Source organism: Micromys minutus, assembly GCF_963924665.1.
Source record: "Micromys minutus genome assembly, chromosome: 1".
Lineage (NCBI taxonomy): Eukaryota > Metazoa > Chordata > Mammalia > Rodentia > Muridae > Micromys > Micromys minutus.
This window is the reverse complement of record NC_137969.1, coordinates 229,656,128-229,673,774: the sequence shown is the minus strand read 5'-3', so window position 1 is coordinate 229,673,774 and position 17,647 is coordinate 229,656,128. Positions and strand designations below refer to the sequence as shown.

The 17,647-nt window shown below is 43.6% G+C and overlaps 1 protein-coding gene across 1 annotated transcript; it reads right to left on the bottom strand.

The window, feature by feature from the left end:
- Positions 1-15,068: 15,068 nt before the first annotated feature.
- On the bottom strand, positions 15,069-15,476 carry LOC308415324 (ATP synthase subunit g, mitochondrial). The gene has a single exon (XM_080910343.1). It carries the CDS (start codon positions 15,463-15,465, stop codon positions 15,154-15,156), a length of 312 nt encoding a protein of 103 aa, XP_080766469.1. The 5' UTR covers positions 15,466-15,476; the 3' UTR covers positions 15,069-15,153.
- Positions 15,477-17,647: the final 2,171 nt, after the last annotated feature.

Genomic DNA, 17,647 nt, shown 5'->3' with positions numbered 1-17,647 from the left:
CTAGTGGGGAGTTTTTACAAAGTTTCCCAAACAAGTAGAGAAAACATTTACCTGAGGGCAGAGCTCTCCAGTGAGGAGGCCAGAGGGGGTGGCCAGGTGATGATGAGGAAAGTCCCTTGCCGTGGCCAATAGCCTGGTCCCCTGAGTTTTCAGCCTAGGCGAAGACTGCAGGAAACTGAGGAGCTGGCATTTCATGAGGCTAACAGGATAGGAAAAGGGCAATTTTTGTGATAATTTGGCCATAGAAGTCTTTGTTGTGGGGACTATCTCTGGCCTAGTAGGATGGTTAGCAGCATCTCTGATTCTCTATTCACCAGGCTTCAGTAGAACCCCAGCTGAGAAGATCTGACATGTCTCTGGTCATCACCAAATGCTCTGAGGGAGGAAGCGCCTACATCCCAAACTTCTGTTCCATCTGTCCATCTCAGCCTGTGACCTCCTTTGTCACCTTCTCCTCAAGTTCAAGCTAGCCAGAGATCTTTTCACTGAGCAGCTTTTGAGTCTTCAACCTGAGGGTGTGGTCATGCTGACAGCAGAGCTCCTGAGGCACTAGGTTTTTACCTTTCAGATCAGAAGGCATGGAGCAAGGTCTCTCAAAAGGTGAGAGAGAAGTACTAAATTTTAGTTTCCCAAAAAATAGTGATTCGTAGGCAGTTGTGTGCAAATGCCTTCAATGTCAGCACTCGGGATGCAGAGGAAGGTGAATTCTAAGACAGCCTCATCTACAGAGTTCCAGGAAAGCCATTGGGACACACACACACACACACACACACACACACACACACACACACACACACACACACAAAACCCGTCTCAAAAACCAAAATGTTGGAGTGGGCTTGGAGAGATGGCTCAGTGGTTAAGAGCACTCACTGCTCTTTCAAAGGTTCTCAGTTCAATTCCCAGGCCCTCAATTCCAGACAGCTCACAACTGACTGATACTGTTTCCCAGTGTACAGATATGCATATACCCATGTACATAAAATACACGAGTAATAAATCTAAACAACAAAATAAACAAGAAGAGGAGGAGACAGCAGAAGAAAGAGAAGGGGAAGGTGAAGAAGAGGAGTAGAAAAAGGAAAAGGAAGAGGAGGAGGAGGAAATGGAGGAGGGTTGGCAAGATGGCTTACAGGACAAGGACACTTTCTGCCAAGCCTGACAACATGAGTTTAATCACATAAATACTGGCAAGGCAGTTTCCTCCTTTATGGATAGCTTTCACAGCAGTAGTAAGGGCTATACAAGAAGTCACCAACAGTCTTACCCCGCTGTGTATTCTGGTAGCTACAGTAATGACCAACATGGCAAAATAGACCTATGAGCATACAATGGGCACAGCCATTATGGAGGTAATCAACCACTTTCAGAATGGATTTAAGACTTCCTCCAAAGAAGAAAACTCTTGCCTGGTACTGTAAATCAGGACAAAATCCATGGTTGAGGCACTCATATGCTCCAGAAGGGAGCCTACTACTATTATTTTGATAAATGGACAGTTCTATCCACTTCCAGCCTTGTACCCATAGATTAGTGAGGCTCTCAGTCCTCCTCAGAGAAGTTTCTTCGTACAGTGGCTGGTGGTTAATGCAAACACTTGCAGCTGGTCAATGTGCAGAGAATAAGTATCTGTGGACTGCTCAGCATGAATGGCACCTACATCACATACACCCTCCAAGACTCAGGGACTATTGTGGGAAAGGGGGCAAAAAAGAGTAGAAGAGCCAGATGTTGGGGAGAAGCTGTGTGAAACAGTGTCTTTGACATGATAGGACCACTGCACTCTGAATTCACAGTAGCTGTGACTTCCGCACAAGACCAGCACTAGATCAAGCCTGTCAACATTTTAGCATAGGGTGGGGAGGGACTCACAAGCTTCCAGCTGAGGCACTATTGGCAGTTGATGGTTTGGGGGGAAGGGGACACAGATTTCTCAGAGAGTGGCATCTGGTAGGTTGACCTTGTTCTAGTGGTCATGTAAATTCGGGCAGCAAAAAAATGAACTTTATGAGTTATTAAAAGGGGGAGGGGGCACAAAGTTGTAAGGATGTGGGAAGGTGGATCTAAAAGGAATTAGGAGGAAGAGTGAGGGGTGAATGTGACCAAAATTCATGGTATGTATGCATGAAGCTCTCAAAGAACAACTATTGTATGTTTTAAAAATAAAGGACTAGAGAGGAATGGAAGACAGCCATGCTGACTTCTGGCCCCCATGCATAGGTGAGTGAGCTCACATCCGTGTGCATATACCACAGAGAAAAGAGAAAGATGCTACAACAATAAAGAGAAGTGAATTTACAATGAAACAGCACGTCTAATGCTATATGTGTGCCAGAACCAGGCAATCATGGGACTCAACCCTTTATTCTTGGCAGGGAGGGTGAATCCCCTCTACATGGGCCTTGCAGAAGGTCTGTGGCCTCCCTGGAGTGAGGTGCTTTGGGAGTGTAATATGAACGAAATTGCTTTGCAGCCTCTAGCCTTCACAGGATGAAAGACAGGATGATGACAATGGGGGTGGGGTGGGGGTGGGGGGAGGCCTAGGAAGTAAGAGAACAGGCAAGTGGCCTCTTAGCTGTTGGTTTGACTATGGGCTCCTGTCTGGCTTTGCCAATCTGTAACCATGTGATGCCAGCCAATCACTTAAAGCCATCTCTTGGTTTTCCTATCAACATATATCATACAAACAGACATATTGAAATTGTTTAGCACCATGCTTAGTGCCTAGAAAGCATGTGAAATCCATTAGTTGCTATTACCATCATGTTGATTTCCTATATCCTCAATAAAGCTAGGTTAGGGAAAGGGCTGAGTGGATCTAACAAGTACGCTGATCCTTTGTGTTAGTGAGACCTGTTCTACGTGCTCATTCTTCTTAATGTATTTTAAAAATTAAAATGGAATTCACAAAACATGGGGATTTACCATGCACATGTATACACGCACTGCACACATACATGTGAAGACACATGGAGGTTAAGAGGCAAATATCGGATTGTGGAAACTCATGGCAAAATATCTTTTTATAAAGCGCATTTTTAAAAAAATTTAATTTTTTATGTATATGAGTGTTTTGGCTCCATGTTCCCAAGTACATCACATCCATGATCTCAAAGATCAGAAGAGGGCTTCGGATTCCCTGGGACCCGAGTTACGGATGGTTCCGAGGTCCATGTGAGTGCTGAGAAGTGAGTCGGGGTCTTTGGCAAAAGCAGTGAGTGCTCTTAACCACTGAACCAACCTACCAGCCCAGGAAAACATTCTAAGAGGCTAAAATGCTGCGGCCGTTTAATACAGTTCCTCATGTTTGGTGACCCCTAACTTTAAAACCATTTTTGTTGCTACATCATAACTGTAATTTTACTACTGATATCAATCTTAACATATATACCTGTGTTTTCTGATGGTCAAGATGACCCCTGTGAAAGGTTTATTCAACCCCCAAAGGTTGATCCACAGGCTGAGAATGGCTGACATAAGAGACTGTGTGGGGGCAGGATGAGCAGTGTAACATCCAAGTTTACTTGCCTTGGGTTTCCCATGTAATCAACTTTTAGAACCCAAGCTAATGAATAGCTGTAATCTTTTTATATATGTTCACATGCTCCTGACCCAGAACAATGCATGTGTACCGTTTGCTGAAAGCAGTAAATACAGAGGGTGAATGACTATCCACCACGAATGTTCAACAGAACACTTAAGAATATGGTTGATAAACAATGGTATTTGTAGTACTGTTTATTGTCTGGCTCAGTTACAAAACTCTGTTAAAGGCTTCTTCTGTAGTCCAGCATGGGAGTACAGGCTTTTGGTGCCCAGCAGAGGCAGGTAGAGCTCTTGTAATCTGTTTTAAGCCCGTCTTTATATGGTGTGAGAAAAAGGTCCAGTATCAGGTTTTTGTTGTTGTTAGTTTGTTTTGTTTTTTTTTTGTTGTTGGTTTTTGTTTGTTTGTTTTGCATAGGTATGTCCAATTTGAACACAATTTGTTGAGAAACTTTCTTCATTAATGGTCTTGACAACTTCGCTTTGAAAAAATTCACAGGCCAGAAGGATGTGTATGTATATGCATACCTCTGCATGTATGTGAGTGCATATGCATGTGTGTGCACTTACATGTGGAGACCCAGAGATGATTTGAGGAATCATCTCAGATTGTTCTTCTGCCTTGTTCATTGAGGCAGAGTCTCTCAAACCCAGAGCTTGTTAATATGCTAGTCTTACCAGCCAGCCCGCTCCAGGGACCCCGTTCCTGCTTTCTGAGACTGGAATTCCAGGTGGGACACCACACCTGTGGATTTACATGATTTCTGGGGATCCAAACTCCAGCTCCTCATGCTTTTCTAGCAAGTGTTAACCACTGAGCCATCTGCCCAACAGTCCTATCATTTCTTAATATCTTTATTGAGAAATGAGTCACATGGCATACAGTCACATGGCATACAGTCACATGGCATACAGTCACATGGCATACAGTCACATGGCATACAGTCACATGGCATACAGTCACATGGCATACAGTCTATCCTTCCAAGTACACAATACACTGAGTATATTAAAAGTTGTACAGTAATCACCAAGACACATCTTATAGTATTTTCATTACACACACACACACATGCACACATGCATCCATGCATAGATGCACATACCCTTAGTTGTCACCTCTCCTCCAAACTTCCCTATTTGCTCACCCACTTCCGTTCATCTACTCTCTGTCCCTGTAGATCTGTCTGTTGATTTAACTGATTTTTAGGAGGGGCTACTTTTGATCTCATTGGTCTTCTGTGTCTTTGTTGGGTGTCATCATATTGTATTCCTTTCAATTGTTGTTGATGGTCTATTAATAAATACAATGCCAGTGTACTTAGCCACTTGGTTGTTGGTGAAATTTTGGACTTGAGAGGTCCCAAAACCTTGGGAATAATTTTTTTTTCATTCCCCAGGAAGCAAACTGGGCTCCTCGGAGGAAGCAGCTGACAGTAAGCCATTGATTAGGAATGACCCTGACTTGGGGAGGGTCAGTCTGGAGCTGAGTCAGCTCCTGGGACTCTTGGCTGGAGAAGATAAGGCTAGGGCTGAGCTGGTTTCTAAAATTCCTCAAGGTCTCACCAAATATAATGAGACTAATACAGCAACCAATCAAAACCGTACTGATGTCACTAACAATTTGTCTAATATGAGTTGTCCCTACCAGTCATATTAGATGTTACCTAACCCTTCTAGAGAATTCCCCCAGCCCTGTGTAAAAGGGGGCCTATGAGCTCCTCTAGCTGTCACCATTTTGATGAGTGGATGACCCCCGAATGCTTGTAATTTCTTTAGAATAAATGCTCTTTTGCATACTCTTTGAGTCTGGGGTCTTCCTTCAGTGATTCTTGTACCCTAACAGACTTTAGTGTGTATTAATTAAATTATTTTAATGCGCAGAAAACTGATTAACTTCCAGTAAGTTAAGACTTGCTACTTTCAGTATACTTGGTAACTTCCATTTTTTGTTTCGGTCACTAATGTCAAAATATTTACATTTCTTGTAATTAATGTCAGCACTTTCACTTTTTCTGTTTTTCTTCCTCCTCTTTCTTTTTCTTTCTGAGACAGGCTTTCTCTGTGTAGCCCTGGCTGTCCTGGATCTTGCTCTGTAGACCAGGCTGGCCTCAAGCTCAGAGATCTGCCAGCCTCTGCCTCCCAAGTGCTAGAATTAAAGGCATGTGCCACCACCGCTTGGCCACTTTTTTTACTTTTGCTTTTTAAAGGGAAAAAGCAATAAATACACAATAAAGTATTAAATGTTGACTCAAAGGGCTGCCGTATGAATAGGCAAAGCTAAGCCCTCCATTCCTCTCCAGTTCACTGAAAGCCCAGGAAACAGGAAGGATGGTAACAAGTGCCTCAGAACGGGCCTAATGAGAAGGGTATCAGTATATGAGAGATGGCAACGTATTCTAGAGGATGAGAAAATATTGCAAATGTACACGATTTGTATGATGAGCAAGAAATCAGTTTAGCACATGGAAAGGGATGCGGTGGGGAAATGATACAATAAAGAGCAATGCGAACATTAAAGCTAATGTCACAAGAGGATGATAAACCTGGGCTGAGAGATGGTTCAGCGGTTAAGGGCATTGACTGCTCTTTTAGAGGTCCTGAGTTCAATTCCCAGCGGCCACATGGTGGCTCACAACCAACTGAATTGAGATCTGATGCCCTTTTCTGGTGTGTCTGAAGACAGCGACAATGTACTTATATACATAAAATAAACAAATCTTTTTTTTTAAAAAAGAGTGACAAAACTTTAACAATGTACAAAATTTTCCACAGTATGTTGATACTAATAGATAAAGACATTACATTTAAACGTAGTTTAGAATGATACGGTCATCATACTGATTTTCTTAAGAGCTTCCACACACATTCAACTGGCAGACTCTACATTGGTAACAATGACGCAAACCTCACATGGGGTTTCTAGCTGCTGGGCTTGAGTATGTCTCTAGGTTCACAAGTTGAGACCTTAGTGTACACGTGACAATATTGTGAGGTAGGGCCTAAATCAGAGATGTTTAGCTGTGCCCTAGTGAATAGATTAATGACTTTTAAAGATTGGTTTGCATGCCAGGCAATGGCGGTTGTAGGCTTTTAATCCCAGCACTCAGGAGGCAGAGGCAGGCAGATCTCTGAGTCTGAGGTCAGCCTGGTCTACAAAGTGAGTTCCAGGACAGCCAAGACAAAGAAGCCCTGTCTCAAAAAACAAAACAAAGCATGCATAAGCAAGCAGGCAGGCAGGCGCACGTGCGCACACACGCGCGCACACACACACACACACACACACACACACACAAAGATTTGGCCAATCATCATTCTGGTTCCTTGCAAATGGAACCTGGCTTGCCTCACTCTGGCCTCCAGTCAGAACACAGAATCTCCACACTTTCCTCCATCCTCCACATGCCTTCTCAGTTTTCTTCAGTCTCTCTCAGGGGCGGTGGGTATCCCAGTAACAACACCCGTGGCCACTCAGAAGTGAAGAATTATTTTTCTCTATGAGAAAATAAATTCTATTCTCTTTGTCTGTTTATTTATAGCTAAATTTTTTTTCAGTTCTCATTTAAAAAGTGTTTTATAGAGAGCTGGGGGAGGGATTAACCAAAAATGATGCAAAGAACATTTCCAGACTTGCAGATACTATAAACGGAATGCTTGCAGGATGCACTGGTATATATAAGAATGTCTGTCTGTCCAGTCATAGAAGCCCAGAAAAACTAGGCCACATAAACACAGAATCCTCCAAAGATGGGTGGTTATCAGTGCACATATGCACATATACATGTAACAAGTATAAATGGCCCTGGAGTAATCAGATTACTATAATTCTAGAAAAAACTTAACAAGAGCTTAAAAACACAATTTTAATGCAATAAGAGAAGGCAGCTTCTAAAGCACAAGAATAAACAATGATGATCGGAGTCACACAATGATATAGAAAGCACACTGCTAATAAGCCATTAACACAAATATATTCTCTATATCCTTGGTTTCTCTGTACCAGGGAAACTTGAAAGGGGAGAGTCTTCATAAAATAGAGATCTTAAATGCTAAGCTCTGGCTTTTGTCTGTCAAAAACTTGTTTTAATTTTTTTTTTTTTTAAAAAGCATATAATGTGTCAGACACCATTATGACATTTTGGTGGTTTGTTTTAATTTTTTATTTATATATTTATATATCTGTGTGTCTGCTTGTCAGTGTGTATACTATGTGTGTGCAGGTACCCAAGGAGGACAAGAAGGTGGTACTGGATCCTTGAGAGATAGAATTACAGTTGACTTAGAGCTTCCTAAAGGAAGTTCTGGGAAATGAACCTGGGTCCTCTGCAAGTACAGGTTGTAGTTACTGACCCACCTCTCCAACTCCCATTATAACATTTTTTTTTTAACAAGTGGGTTTTTTGTTTTGTTTTTTAATTCTCCTCTAGCCTATCTCCCCCACTCTCCAAAGCCATTTTTGGGGGGAAGGGGAGTAGGGAAAAACATACATAGAAATCCTCATGAGTATATTTGTAATCAGATTTGGTGGTGTAGAACTCACTTTAAAATTATTTGGGGTTGTAGGGAGAGTGGCAGCAGATTGGAGAGTGTGTAACATCCCCTCTGAGCTCACAGCCATCTTCATGGCTGTATCTGAGAAGACCATGGTCACTTCCCTACAGTCCCACTAGCAGAGGCAGCATCCCGGGATGCATGTGGGTGCACAGAGAACGAAAGGATTCCATTAGCATGTAAAAAAGTCTGCTTAAACTCAACCCTGAGCCAGGATGAGCTAAGCCCATATGTTTGGCATGGAAATACCTCTGAAAAGGCAGGGAAGACATTCCAGGAGGACAAATGCTTAATGAGAGGAGGGAGGGATGTGAGCAAGCCAGGAAGCATCCTGTCCTGTGCCCCAGTAACAGAATGGAGCCATGGTGAGAGGGAGACTGGCGGGAAGGGTTTCGGCGCCAGTGTCCAGAGCTGGAGCAGGAAATGGAGCAGCGCTAAGTATCAGAATAAGGCCTTAGTATCGCCATGTTACCCGGTGGAATAACCACATGGATGTTGCGTCCTTCAGATGTGCTTGTTGTGAACTAAGTAAGGTGTGCTGCAGATGTAAAAGGCAGTAGGAAGAAGGAATCCGAGCCATCACTCAGTTTTGGTTGAACCGAAAATATTTTACCTATGTTCAGATACTATTCAAACTAGTCTCATCTCTTTTTGCATTTTGAATGTGGCTACTAGAAAATTTGAGGATATTTATGTGGCTTACCTCAAATGTCCATTAGACTAGTGGTTCTCTACCTGGGGGTTGCAACCCCTTGTGGGTTGCATATCACATATCCTGCATGTCAGATGTTTACATTACAGTTCATGGCGAGCAAAATTACAGTTATTAGGTACCGATGAAATCATTTTGTGGTTAGGTTCATCACAGCACAAGGAACTGCATCCAAGGGTCACATCATTAGGAAGGTTGAGAACCACTGAGCTGGTCTGAAGGAACTTCGTACACTAGTGTATGGATCCCCAGAACGGCTGTGAGCTTCACCCTTCCAGCAAAACTAGAGAATTTAGGTAGAAAAGATTTGACAGTTTTCTTAGGAATGATTGCAGTTCCCCTATGGGTGTTAGAATGTGCATGTGTGTGCGTGCGTCTGTTTGTCTGTCTGTGTGACCGTACCTGTAGTACCTGTACTCTGCCCCTCTACTAGAGACGTTACTCTCTAAAATACAAAATGTATATCAATAATACCTCAAGCTAGGCTTGATGGTGCACACCTTTAATCTCAGCACTCTGGAGTTGGAGGCAGGTGGATCTTTGTAAGTTTGAGGTCAACTAGTCTACATAGCAAGTTCCTAAACAGAACAAAACAAACAAACAAGAAAACCAACCCAAGCCAAACCAAACCAAATAAGCAAACCCCCAACAAATACCTTAACAAAGCCTCAAGGAAACGTGCACCCCAGAAACCCGTACCATCTCCCTGCCTGTATCAGCCCAGGCCTTCACCCCCAAATGAAGCAACTGAAGCCAGCCTAAGCACGGAAAATAGGGCTCTGGCAAAAAGCTCATCAGATTCCATTCCTGAAGCCAGCTCCCAAGGTCTATTCCCTTATTTGGCCACTTCCTCCCCCCTGAGACTGACCACTAAGGTCCAGCTTTCAAAGTATTAAAGTCCTGCAATCAAAAGCCTACTTTGACTCACCTAATAAACATGCCTAACTAAAGTTAAGCACCTCATGCTAACAAGGGGTTTCCCTCTTTACCTTTATAAACCACCATTTGCCTATGGCCACACCTGTCTCCTCCATCCAGAGGCAGTCTCCCCAGGGACAAGTACTCCTGTCCCTCTCCCTTACTCCTCCCCCCTTTTCTTTCATCCCACATGTCTTGTCTTTGTCTTTTATTCCCTGCCCTCTCCCTCTCTGGAGCAAATAAATCTCCTTTGTGCTGAGAATATGGTCTTAGGGTCTTTGGGTGTCCTGAACCTGTACCGGTCTTTCCACTAAGAATAATTGTACAGCCAAGGGTTATTAGGTGTGTAACCCAGGAAAATGACTGCACGAAAAAGGAGACAGAACAAAGCAGTTCACTACTGACTCAGGGAAAACAGAACTAATTAACTGTTCAGTCTTCTCAGAAGTTCTTAAGATACAGTAGTCATGAAGGGAAAATTGTTTAAGATCTGAGAAAGGAAATGAATGGGTTAACAGAAATGAAAAGTAATTTTGAAGAACTGGAAGAGAAGGTATAAAAGTGCTCACTGGGAGGACCAGCATTTGATCAGTAAGAGTTCCAGAAAATCCACATGAAAATAAGGAAGCCGTGGAGATGGCTCGGTGGGCATACACTAAATCTGACTTGAGTTGGATCCCTGGGACCCACAGTGTGGAAGGAGACAACCTCCTTCTGCAAGTTGTCCTCTGTCCCCCAACATTCATACCATGCCGTGCCCATGTGTACACATACAAATAATTGTAATTTAAAAATTTAAAGCAGTGTTTATAAAGCCCATAAACATAAAAAGATATATTGAGCAAACCAAAGATGCTTTCCCAAATTGAAAAATATGCATATTAAAATTAAAAGTACAGATAGAATAACTGTAGAAAAGTATATCTCAGCACATCTCTTTGTGAGACTTTCTAAGACCAAGAAAATAGGGAGAAAATCCAAAAAGTCTCCTGGAGAGAAACAACTGGTAACTTATGGGGGGGGGGGAGACACAGGCATCGGGTTTTGTACTAATACAGGCGGGAGACAGTGAAATAATTCTCCACAATTCTGAAGAAGAAAGATGTATGTAGAATTCTATATAGTCAGCATACAGTGGAGCGTAAGGGAAAAAGACATCTAGAAACACGCAGGAAGCACTCAGGAAAATAAACTGACATTCCCATTCTTTTCTCAAAAAGTCCCTGGAGAATATCAAGAAGCCTGGGGACCTGAATGTCGGACAGGAGAGAGTCCAACCTGATCTGCAAAGAAGAGTAGCATTAAAACTACTTTGAAAGCAGACAGGCTTTAAAAGCAATATACCCCCTGCCCCAAAACAACAAACAAACAAACACAGAGACGAAGGAAGGAAAGAGGGAGGACAGAAAGGAAAAAAGAAAGGAAGGATGGAAGGAAGGAAAGAAGGAAGGAAGTAAGGAAGGAAGGAAGGAAGATTGTTTTCAGTGTGTTTTGAGTAGAAGCTGATTGGTCAAGGTGTAACCCTTACTGGCTAGAATTCACTGTAGACCAAGCTGGCTGAGAACGCACAAAGATCTGCCTGTGCTGCTATTAAAATGTGCTTGCCCTTTTTAAAATTTTGTTTTTAAAATTATAATTACATTTTCCCCTTCCCTTTCCTCTCTCCAAACCCTCCCTCCCACATGCCCTGCCCGTTCTCCTTTAACTTCATAGCCTCTTCTACTAATTGCATACATATATGCATATATGTATCTATATACATATATAGATACATATATACATATATACACATATATAGATACATACACACATATATTATATATATACATATATACATATATAGATACACACACACACACACACACATATATATATATATATATATATATATTCCTAAATAGAACCTGTTGGGTCCATATAATGTTACTTATATGTATGTTTCCAGGGCTGGCTGATTGGCACTGGACAACCAGTTGGTGCTGGAGAAAACCAACACTCATTACTTTTTGAATCATGTTTCTATCCTCTGTAAGTTCTTTGCCCCACAGATTTGAGTGAATGACCTAAGGAAACCCTTTGTGTATCTTGTTTTGGTTTAGTCTTGTTAGTAGAACCAGAATACAAACCAACCAATCAAACAAGCAAATGGCTTTCAAAGATGCAGATGGGAGCTGGGTCCACTCAGCCTCCAGCAGCAGCAGAAATACCTCCCCTAAGCATTACTGTCTCTGTCCTAGAACTCTGGAGGAACTGCTTCAGGCTTAGCCCTCATTTATGGAGGCTGGGTCTTTGGTGTAGTGTGTGGGCTTGTTGAGAGACTTAAATGAAGCCATGGCTGCCAAGGGCTTTGTGCTATAGCCACTCACAGCGCCAGCTGTTGGTAGCCCCATTGCTACTTAGTTTCCACAGCTGGAACAGGAATCTTCTGGAAAGCCCCAGGGTCTACAGTGTTGAAGACCTTACAGGCATTTCCCCAGTGAGGATCAACCCCATGGAGAAGACAAGGCCCAGAGCCCTGCTCTCTGCTAGAGGCAGAGAAAAGACTGTTGGACCCTCCTCTAGTAGCAGAGATAGCACAAGCCCAGCTGGTTTGCCCAATTTGGTGAGAGAGCCAAGAGTTTATACATGGTATGCACACAACCTCGGTCATGGGCTGTTCCAGGTGGCCTGGTCCTAGGAAAAGCTTAGCTGTTTCCTGTTTACTGTTTTTAGGACAGGGTGTGGGACAGAAATGTCAGATTACTGTCCTACAGCCCTCAGTCCAAGTTCCAGGTAACTTTAAAAAAGAAAAAAAAAATCACAGTCACGGTAGAACACACACACCCAGATTCAGACTGGGAATCACCAAGTGCTGAGGTTTCTAGACGTCCAAGCTAAGGCTATGTAGAGCCCCTGCCTGCTGCTGAGGTTTCTAGACTTCCAAGCTAAGGCTATGTAGAGCCCCTGCCTGCTGCTGAGGTTTCTTGGTCTGAATCACTCAGCACAGAGGTAACTACAGAATGTGTGACAACTAAAGTCACAGCCACACATCTGGCTGACTCTAGGGAAGAGAGTGTTTCAAACCCTCCAGGGGCTCATGGTCTCACAGGTAGAACAGTTCTTCAACATGTGCTGTGAAGTGTGTAGATTTTGAATTTCTGTGTATATTTATTTTTGGTTTTAAAAATAGGTAGATAGTATACTATGGGGCAATCGTATTTAACAGATTAATGCCAGGACAAATGCCCATTGTGTAAATATATACTGTTTTATAAACAATTGTAAATGTTTCATATTTCTCTTATAAATATATTCACACCAATTTGTATTTATTTATTACATTTATCTACTTACTGGAGGATATGGTGCATGCCACAGCACAGGGGTGGAGGTCAGAGGTCAACTTGTGGGAGTCAGTTCTCTCCTTTATTATGTGTGACCCAGGGATTGGACTCAGGTCATCAGACTAGGTAGCAAGTAAGTACCTTTTACCCACTGAACCATCTTGCTGATCCTGCTCATCCCTCCATCTCTCTCACCCCATCCCACCCCAACCCCATCCCCTGCTCCATGCCAAAAAAATATAGTAGACCACAGATTTGTCAAACAGAACCTGACTCCCTTATTTGTTTTTGTCAGTGGTGACTAGTGACTCTTGTCCTGACTACATGCTCCAGCTACAGTGCCCTTCTCCTCAACTTAGCTCCTCTCTTCTGGATGCTTCCTTTGGATTGGCCCCTTTTCCTGATGGTCTAGCAGCTCTTATTCTTAACATCCCCCACTCATTTGCCAGGGAACATTTTTAGGCACTGCTGGCTGGATGTTCTGGAAAGAGCATCTCCACATGTGCATTCCTTTATCACAGTGTGGTTGAAAAGATGAGAATGACCCCCATAGGTTCATCTATTTGAATGTTTGGTCTGAAGTTTGTAGAACTGTTTGGGAAAAATTAGGAGGTGTGGCCTTATTAGAAGAGAAGTGTCACTGGGCTTTGGGGTTTCAAAAGCCCTTGTGGGTTCTTTCTCTCTCTGCCTCCTGCTTGTGGATCAGATGTAAATTCTCAGTTACTACTTCAGCTCCATGTCTGCCTAGCCACTGGCATAATCCCTGCCAAAATGGTCATGGACTCTAATCTTCTGGGACAGTGAGCTCCTGACTAAAGGTTTTCTTTTGTAAGTTGCCTTGGTCATAGTGTCTTATCTTAGCAGTATAGAAGTAACTAAGAAACACAGCTTGACTGCCTCTCTGCTGGGAAGTCCTGTCCTGTCCTGACTACCTCTCCCACAAGCCTTGAGCATACAGTCCTGTCGCCTCTGTTCTCTAGTACCTAGTGCAATGCCCAGGGCTGAAAAGACTGTTGGGGTTTCTTCACTTTCATTATAGTGCTGGGCAGCCTCTGCCAAAAAGAATAGGTAAATAAGTAAGTAAGTAAATGAATAAGTATTTTTTAGGGTCTCATTCATTCTGGAGCTGAGGTTAAATTATGACCTTCATCCTGGTCTATGGTTTTTGAGGCACAAAAGGAAGTTTTGGCCCCCTACTGCGTTATGGTCCTTCAGCACGATTCATAACCAAGGACTTCCCCCTGGGGGCTCTGTCAGAGGCTCGGCTGAGCCAGCTCTTTCTGCAGAAACTTGATAACATCAGAACAGCAGGGTTCCGGGCAGCAGACTGTCCTTGTGTGACAGGAGAGCTGGAGGTCCCCTCTTCCTCTGAAAGCTCTCTTGCTCTCCCGCCTTCAGCAGCCTGTGCTTCTGTCATTGGAGTTCAGACCCTCAGAGGTTCCCAAGGAACATCTCAAAGTTGCAATTCCAACTTAGAAGACAGACTCTGCTGGGTCCACCCAGTTCTTGGTCTTACACACATGGCTTCCAGGGGCCTATTTCTGTGGATGGAGACTTCTCAGAGACCCAAGAATATGTGCTCTAAAAGTGTCACTGGAGGAAGTAAAAAAAAAAAAAAAAAAAAAAAAAAAAAAAAGGCAGAAAAGAAACGGAGTTTTTATTTAGGGTTATATGCTTTAAAAAAAAGTCTTGAAAGCAAGGAGTTGGCTCCCTGGGGTCTCACCAAGTCCAGCAGTCCTTCTGAGCCAGTTCTGCAGGGAGAAATCTGAAGGACAGAAGACAAAAATCTAACAGCTGGGAGGGTCTCAAAGGAGCCTAAGGTGGCATCAGAAAGGAAGGGGAGGGAAATATGGAGCCACATGTTCAAAACATATCCACATATTACATGTGAGGGGGGGGGGTGGTGGAGAGGGAGAGGGAGAGTGGGAGAGGGAGGAAGGGGAAGGCCTGGACTCACCTATTCTTTGTCCAACCCTTGAAGCCTGATCACATTCTTTTTTTTTTTTTTTTTATTCACAGCTAGGACTTTATTCAGATTGCAGTCTCATTACACATGGTCCAAGATTATTCAAATAAGAACTTAAATCAGAAGCTAAAGATTGGTCTTCAAACATTATAGCCAACAATGCCACGTTTGCCTATGATCTCTCCGATATAAAACCACATCCACACCTCAGTGGCCACCAAGCCATTCAGCACAGCTTCCTTAACTGTAAGGTGTCTGAAGCTACCAGTTTTAGCACTCTGGATTATTTTTTTCACGCTCTGAATAGCTGTAGGGATTTCACCAGGGGTTGGGGGAACCAGCTCAACCTTGGCGTAGTGCCAAAATGTGGCCAATCGAGGCTTCGAGTAAGTCACGGCAGCGGCCACCATCGACGGTGCCTTCTCTGCGAAGTTACGGATGAACTTGGCCATGGTCTAAGGTGGAAGGTCGCCTGATCACATTCTTAGTGGGACTTCCCATCAAGGCTTTAGTGGAGCCCAGGATGTGGAAGGGCTGGTCCAGAGAACCAGAATCTGAGAGTCATTGCCAGGGACCTGGTCCAACTTGGCCACTGATAAACTGTATGATCTTAAGATACCTCAGTGACCTTATCCATAGGATGGCAATATGCCTTTGTTACTGGGGTTACCTGGTAGCTTCTGGTGCTACCATGGGAGTTGGGAAGGCAGGGGGCCTCTCCTCTCCAGCGGCTCTACTCGTCAGCATAGGCTGCTCCCAGATGCCTCTGAGATATTCACTGGCATTGCACAACCATTCTCTACTCGGGAAAGTTGAAGCCTGTGGTTTCTGTTACTGGTGCTAGGGTGAACAGCAAACTTGGAATTAAGCAAATCCCATCAAGAATGGGATGATTCCGGGCTGCTGTGGGACTGGAAATCTGCCAAATCCCATTGACCTCCTGCAGGCAAAGAGACCCAAAGAGCTCCAAACATCTCCATACTAAAAGACAAAGGGGAGGAGATGTGTGAGGAGGACAATCATGGGAAAGAAAAATAAAAGCTCTTGAAATAGAACACAAATCAGATAAACTGCTGGTGCACACCTTTAATCCCAGCTCTTGAGAGGCAGAGGCAGGCAGATCTCAGTGAGTCTGAGGCTAGCCTGGTCTACATACCACATGGTGAGTTCCAGGACAGTGGGTACTACATAGAGAGACTCTATTTCAAGAGAAGGAGGGGGAGAGAGAGGGGGAGAGAGAGAGAGAGAGAGAGAGAGAGAGAGAGAGAGAGAGAGAGAGAGAGAGAGAGAGAGAGAGAAAGGGGGGAGAGAGGGGGAGAGGGAGACAGAGAGGGAGAGGAAGAAGATGGCAAGGAGAAAGAGGAGAAGAAGAAAACAGAAAACACATTTTTTAAAAGTGTCTTTATGTGTCTGCGTGTTTTGTATCCACGTACGTAAACCCATGTCCATACCTGGTACTCACGGAAGAGAGGAGTCACCAGATTCCCTGGAACTGGCACTACAGAGAGTTGTCAGCTGCCATGTGGGTGCTGGGAATTGAAGAACCCTGGACCTCTGGAAGAGCAGCCGTAATTGGCTGAGCCATATCTACAGCCCCAACAGACCAATGCTTTTAACTTTTGAGAACCAGGCAGAGACTACGAAACTCCAAACCCACCTCCCTGGGTCTCTGCGTGTGAATGAAGCTGCTACTTTCTATGCCCAGATAAAAATCTCAAGGTGTCAGGGGTCAAATATCAGCAATTATCAGGATGTTGAAGCTCCTTGCTGGACTGGAATTAAAGAAGGACACGCAGAGAGTCAGGCTGTCTATGGTCCATGCCCATGAATGTATCGTCACGTCAGGAAAGTTTTCACCTCGTCCTGGCTCACTTTCTGTTGTTGTAACAGTATGCCCAGACACTGGGTGATTTATAAAGAAAAGTTTATTTAACTTATTTTTCTGGAGACTGAGAGTCCAAGATGAGACAGCTGCTGCCGGGGAGGACCTTGAGCTGCCTCAGAGCCTGATGGAAAGGTGGATGGGCAGGTGAAGTCATGCCAAAAGACAAGAGCACACCGTGGATGTGTTCTGTAGCAGTCAACCTAGTACCAAGAAAAAAAAAAACCTCAGCTTACTGTGAGAATTGACCTATTTCCAAGAATTATTATCATTGTTGTTTTAAAGAACAAGGTAAAAAAACAAAACAACAAAAGCTTGTAAACAGGATAAGTCAGATAAGTCACTAATAAGGCTTAGACCTTTGGGTATAGAATTTAGCATTGCAATACATAGCAACAGACCAAACCTCAATAGTTTTTCAAGACAGGGTTTCTCTGTGTAGCCCCGACTGTCCTATAACTCACTTTGTAGACCAGGCTGGCCTTGAACTCAGAGATCTGCCTGCCTCTGCCTCCCCAGTGCTGGGATTAAAGGCACGTGCCACCACCCTAGCCACCTTATTATTATTTAATGACCCAAATACTTCTTAAACATCCCACCTCTGACCCTATGCCAAAGGCAACAGAGTTTCAACAGGCATTTCAGAGGAGACAGACCATATTCAAATGACAGCACCCTACTTACAAGAAACGATGGGCAATCTAGCGTCAGACAGACCAAATCAAACCAAAGCTCCTTCATTTGCTAGTTGT